Raw genomic sequence first — 6,457 nt, forward strand, 5'->3', positions numbered from 1 at the left:
TGGCATAACTGACAATAACACAAGGAGCTAACAAGTAGCACTGTGTGGAAGTTTCCTTTAAATATTTCAGCACTGTGACTAAACTTTCAGATACTGTAGATGTTCCCAAATTAATTTGTACATAAAACAATGAGCGTAAACAGGCAGAGCCTGGAAAAGATGAACTTCAGTCACAAGAAGAGGAAGATCCCCATAGAGATAATAGTCCAGCATCATGAAGAGACAGGAGGCACTGATACTGCCTGAGTTTACAGAAGAGCTGTGGCAAGTTTAAAATCCTTAAAAGTACCTTGAAAGGTTTGGTGTTATTTTGAAGATGGAGGACAAACCAAAGACTGCTCCGATTCAGGATTGTTCCGTTAGAACTTTTTCAAGTTCACAGTAATCAACTTTTTGCAACTTAAAGTATAATAAACCTTTGCACGGTATGACCTCACAATGAGTTAATAATCACTTACTCTAGATTTGTTTCTTCGTAGCACAGGCCTGAGGTCTGAGCTGAACCTCACCTGGTGTGGTCAGGTTGAAGTTTATTTTTAAGCATTTACAGATACGACTCAGTTTCACAAAGCTGAAAGTTAATTGTAAACATTTCATTATGGTCTTAACTGGCATGTTATCACAACCTTACAGGCCAACAAAAATAGGAACAATTGTTACTAAAGAAACACCAAAAATGCATTCAAGTGAAAGTGTTGCACGAAGCACTGAAGAATAATCCAGACTCTCCAGAACTTGGAGGAAGTCCGAGTAGTTTTAACTCAAAGGCTACTGTTTGGTTTCAGGACTGAAAAGGGAAGCGTCATTATCTGCAAAAAACTTTAACAAGTCTCTATTTTGGGGGGGTTGTTGGGTTTCATTCACTACTGAAGTCAAACAGCAGCTTCCATATTCAGCAGCCAAATCACAGAGTGAAGTGGCAGACCTGACACCAATCTTAACATGAATAATATATTAAATTTAAGAAAACAAATCATTACAAACTGACATCAGTGTTGCTTTGTTATCAGTCTGTGAACTTGTCCGTCTGACAGAACAAAAACTGGGTTTTGGGTAACTGTCGCTGCACATCTCCAAGTGTTTCTGATTTTAAAAAAGCAATGTTCTCCCCGCTGACAGGATGAAACCTGTACTACTGTACTGGAACACAATTTGAAATTATCAGTCTTTACTTGACCTCTTTTTTAAGTACTTGCATTTATTGAACTATACTTTGATGACAAACTTGTAAAATGTTAAAGGTGCAATGAGAAGCACATCAGTGAATCCTGAGGTTACTTTGGCCATGATATTAATGCAAGGCATTAAATGTTACTTCAGGTTTCCCCACTACACGCGGGAGTGATGCAGAAGCGTGATGTTCCTTATTACCACTAAGTATCAAATAACTGTGACTCATATGAACTCTGTTAGACCTAAGACGCTGTCTGCGAGTCCCAGTGACAGACTGACAGGAGTGTAAAAGCCTGTCTACTGCTGATTACAAAGTAAGAGGAATTTCATTAAAGAAAAAGAGCCATTGCATAACCAAACCCACCACTGACCTACTAGTCTGCTGACCTGGACTGATTTAATCGCAGTTCAGGTCAGCACGCAATTATTATAAAACCTCTTTAAGCCCATTTAAGACATTCAAAAACAAGTTATAGATGTTTGTGGTATAAAATTTTCTGAAAATCTTGATTTAAAAATGAAAGTTTGACAATCAGGAAAGTTTGAAAGAACAGTCTACCCTCCAGCACAGATACAGCTCTACCAGGAAGGAAACTGCATTCCTTTTAAATGTGCTGCAGGATAAAACTAAACACGCTGTCTGTGGAGGGAGAAAGCTGGGGAAGGGTTAACGTTTTCCTCCCTGCACGGTGTCCTGGCATAAACACATACAGGCCCCCATTCATCTGTCTGTGCGCTCAGCAGCCTTGAAAAGTTACTGCAGTAGGGGGGAGGAGACATTAGAAGAGGAGGGAGGGAGGACAGTGACTCAGGAATTCCACTAAGGAGCACGTGACCCCTGAGCAAGGCATTTACTCCCACCCCCCTACTCTGAAGCAGGGCCCCCTCCTTATTTTCTTCCTGAAGTCAAAGCAGTCAAACGTGACAGCGAGAGAGTATCCACAGATGACGCTTCGATATACACGTTTAAGTGAAAGCAAAGCAAATAAGACAAATAAACGTCGCTGACACGGGGGCGAGAGCGTGGGGGGATTTAAGGTTCGTCCAAATCCGCTCTGACAGCAGCCATTTTGTCTGATGAAGCCGCTTTGTTGTGGAGAACGAAGCCTGTCTGAAACAGAAAAGAGAGCCCTGAGGTATTTCCGTCATCCTGACAGCGTGACAGAGGGTGTAACGTGAGGAGAGAGAAGGGAAAGGAGGAGGAAAGCAAAGGGTTGATCGCTCAGTTCCTGCGCTAACAGTCCCAGTGGGCCTCCGCCGCTCATGACCTCACGTCTCCCATGTGCTTTCATTGGAATCAGGGTGTGTTCAGTCAGCAACAGCTCTGATCTGCTGCCAGCATCTGACGAGATGTCAGGCTGATTTGGGTGCATGGAGGAGAAGCAAAGAGAAAACCTCTAGATCCAGACAAAGTGCCCAAACAGGACATGTGAGGCAGTTGTTTTGACATCAACAAACGCCGGAGCGGGCGTCACTTTGAAGCCACGGTGACTATTTTTAGGCCCTCCTTATCTCCCCCCGCACTCATGGGGCACGAGGCCTCAGCGCTGAGCAGCCTCGGCTCACCCACGTGCGATTTACAGTACACAGCATTTATGCAACGCACTTCTACTGCGGCCTTCATCCCCCCTCCTCCATCTCCCTCGCTCCCTGACTTTTCCCTTCCACCCACTGTTCCCTGGAAGCCAATTTGTTCCTGCTGGGAGGGATTGCATCATGACTGATTCACAATCAGGCCATGACTCTCCGACCAACTCCAGGATAATGGAAAATAAGCAAACCACAGAGACACTGGGGGTATTATTACAAGTTCTGAAACTGTATTTGGCAAGTGCATACATGTACAGCTAGAAGCATTTTTTGTTTCATTTATTAAAGGATTTTGCCAAGTGCTCAAATTAGTCACATTCTATGCTCGACAGGGACTGTCTGCAGACCTAAAGTACAACGACAGACTGAGAAGAAACAGCTGTGGTGGGAAAAAGGAAAAGTCTTACTGGAAACACAGTAAGAAACACAATGTATTAAAGAAAGAAGTCAAATTTTACAGCCACATTTATGAAGTATACACTCCCCTGTGTTCACTATGTACATGTCTGCCAGCTCCTCTGAGGCTTGCTGGGTGAGCTGTGTCTGTTACTTTATGTCCTGCTGTTGTTGCCATACTTGGGTTACAAGAGGGAAACAAGTTCACGAGAAGCAGTCGGAGAACTTTTTAAGGGTCCCGCTCCTTTTTTACCTTTATATCTCCGGCCAATATGGTGGTTATTTCCCCCTGCATGAAGGCCCAGGGTACATTGGAGCCAACCAGCGGGCACCTTTCACCACTGGGACAGTACACCTCGCCGGTGGCCCCCTGCTGCTTGATGCTCTCCCGGGAGCAGGGGAAACAGAACTTGTGAGAGGGCACTGAAGGGCACTGGACAAAATGAGTGTCCTCTAGCCGCTCATGGCACAGAGTGCAGCACAGCGGCACGCTGCCCGGCGGCACAGAGGAATCCGGAATGCTCTGTGGCGGTGGCTCCATACTGCCGGGACCATGCGGAGCAGAGGGGTTGGCACTCACAGGCCCCTCTCTCTGGGCCAACCTCCTCTGTGAGGGTGACAGGGGGCTCCCGCTGTTCCGTCGTGCCCCCGCCACGGTGGAATGTACCTGGCTGCCGTCCTTAGGTGAGCCCGTGCTGCCTGCGTTATCGGTGGCGAGGATGAGTGCAGTCATGGGAGACTGGCCATTCTGCGCTGTGGCAGCCTCAGGTGGTGTGGTGCGGGAGTGGGGGGAGATGGTTGATGGAGGCGCTGCAGAGAAGCCTGGCAGGGCAGCTGGGGGCATCTTCAGGACTTCAGAGGGTGAGGGGAGCCATGGCTGGCCCTCACTGCCGTTCATCTTGGGGACACTGCTCTCACAGTCTGGCTCAGGGGAGGCCTTCCTCTTCCCAGGCCGAGGGTGCTTCCCTCTGTCTGTGCAAAGGAAAAGCAGCAGGGTTAACAGCCACACTAACATCCCGGCCTGTGCAGACTACGAGGCAGGAAATTTCTAAACACCCTTCCCCCAACAACCACACACACACACACACACACACCTGCTCCCGTACTGCTGTCTCACACAAGAGGTGAACGGGTGCATGCCAGCAGCGTGGCTGGGCGGACCCGTCACGATGGCGTAAATCCACGACACACCGTGTGTGAAGTGCTGACACATTAGTTCCCTGCTGTTTAGTTCCCGTTTTCATGGCGCGTGCCAGCTCACCACATTCTAGTGCAGACACAAAACAAACAGCCTACCTGTTTTTGAGGAAGTGCCACTCATTTCGTACGCCATGACCCGCTGCATGGCGGTGTGGTCCTTCTTTACCCTGCCGTCGAACGTGTGCAGCATCAGGTCCCTGACAGTTTTGCCTTTGTTTATCCAGTCCTTGTGGCTGTCCGACATGTCCGACATGCTGTCCGCCCGGTGCTTGTCTTTCAGCTCCTCTGGGCGCTTGCCGTGCTCCCCGGGGACAGGCGCGATCAGAGCGCCGGGCAGACAGATCTGTGTCGGGCGGCCGCTGAGTGGATGTATGGCAGGTATCGCGCCGTTTACCAAAGGCACCAAGTTAGGAGGAACCGTGCTAGTCCTGCGGGGGTTGGGGCTTTGGCGGTTTAGCTCAGGGGGCTCGTCGGGTTTGGGAAATCCGTTGGGCATCGGGAGGCCGTTCGCCTGCCTGCCCGCCTGGTACTCCGGGCCCAGCCGCGGCGGCCTGTCTGACAGCGGATAACGATCCAGAGGTTGAGGGGGACGAGAGCCCAGGTCCCCAACCGAGTGATTGATCTCTTTCCCGGCGTGCTGGGGCTTCCCCGGGCCGGGAGAGCGGCCCTCCTGAAAGCCGTGTGCTCTCTTTAGCTGCCTGGCAGTCTCGATAACGAATTCAATCCGGTCGGCACCTTCGTAGTTCACACAACCACGGCAGACGGGTTCGGTAAAATCCCAGATCATCGCCCACGGCATGCGGGGCAGATCGCATAAATAGCAGGACTGCCTTCTGGAGGCAGCGACCACCGTGGAAGACATATTGTATCCCCGAAGCGATTTCAAAATGTCCGACGGCTTGTTTACGTCGCGGAGAAGACGGAGAAAAAGACGTCAACGAGAATAAAATTGGCTGATTTCGTCCTCACGAAGAAGAACAGAGCACCATAGCTGTAGCTGTTCCCTCGGCGCGCCTCCGTCTGAGCTCGCGCTTACAACTCCGCTCCAGCTCTCAACGTACGGCCGTGACGTCAGCACAGACACTGCTCGTGCTCCTGGGTTCTATTTACTGGATTCTTCGACGACGCGCATGCGGGACCCTTTGTCCGGAGCGTTTACGTTTGAAGATATTGTATACCCGCGAAGAGGGACCGCTCTGTGTTTTATTGGGAGTGTAATAAAACACGGCAGCGATCGTAGAGCCAGAATTATCTTTATTTTTTAGTTTGTGCACACAAACAAGGAATTTGACTCCAGGCTCACTTTGCTTTTCATCATATAAAAAAACCCCGTTATTTACAGCATGTTGAAAAGCAACACACATAGTCACATTACATGCAGAAAGTGTGTATACTTGATTATAATCTAATCTGCTGCTGGGTCTCTTTCACTCGGCAGGAATTGCGGCTCCTAAAACACACCAAAAACACCTGTTCAATTAAGAAAAATCATTTCACTTTGATCTGTGTCAAACTGAAGTCATTTCCACATTGCCAGCCTGTGGGACTGTAAGCTTTCATATTTAAATGATCCAATTTAAAGTTTCACAGCACTAGAATAAAGATTTTCTCCAGCATTAATTTCAGTTCAATTCAATTTTATTTATACAATTCACAACAACAGTTGCTTTAAGGCACTTTATAATGTAAGGTAGACCCTACAATAATACATACAGAATGTATATATATATATATATATATATATATATATATATATACCAGGCTCAGGGAGGGGCGGGGCCATCTGCTGCGACCGGTTGAGAGAAGGAAAACAGACCAATTTCTTATCTTCATTGCAACACTGATTCTTTTTACTGTTAATTTTTAATGTTCTTTAAAGATTTCAATTTATCATCATCTGATAATGTCTTCGATGGAGTGAGCAGCATTCAAAGGATATTTTTCTGAAAGGTGTTCCTTGAGCCATGTGACCTGAGAGATTTTGTTAAACCAGTTAACACAAAGAAAGCCCGGCTGTGTTGAACTTCCTTTGTAAGACACCCCTCAGACCTTACAGAGTGTTTTTACAAAGCAGGAACGTCCAGAGCTGAAAGATGAA

General features: G+C 47.7%; 1 protein-coding gene across 1 annotated transcript; it reads right to left on the reverse strand.

Moving 5' to 3' along the window:
- Positions 1–572: 572 nt before the first annotated feature.
- On the reverse strand, positions 573–5,460 carry irf2bp2b (interferon regulatory factor 2 binding protein 2b). Its single transcript, XM_086294559.1, has 2 exons — positions 4,456–5,460; positions 573–4,131 (listed from the first exon to the last, which is right to left on the reverse strand). Exons 1-2 carry the CDS (start codon positions 5,219–5,221, stop codon positions 3,389–3,391), a joined length of 1,509 nt encoding a protein of 502 aa, XP_086150685.1. The 5' UTR covers positions 5,222–5,460; the 3' UTR covers positions 573–3,388.
- Positions 5,461–6,457: the final 997 nt, after the last annotated feature.

Source organism: Aulonocara sp. 'chitande type north' Nkhata Bay, linkage group LG6 (genome assembly GCF_057382095.1).
Source record: "Aulonocara sp. 'chitande type north' Nkhata Bay isolate Kocher_YH1m ecotype deep benthic linkage group LG6, A_spYH_male_GT1.1, whole genome shotgun sequence".
In the NCBI taxonomy this organism is placed as follows: Eukaryota; Metazoa; Chordata; class Actinopteri; order Cichliformes; family Cichlidae; genus Aulonocara; species Aulonocara sp. 'chitande type north' Nkhata Bay.

Bases quoted from the DNA above. Each gene is read 5' to 3' on its own strand.
- irf2bp2b (XM_086294559.1), bottom strand. From the start codon at position 5,221: ATGTCTTCCACGGTGGTCGCTGCCTCCAGAAGGCAGTCCTGCTATTTA. The intron at 4,132-4,455 runs GTAGGCTGTTTG...TCCTTTGCACAG, and splicing joins TGGCACTTCCTCAAAAACAG to ACAGAGGGAAGCACCCTCGG.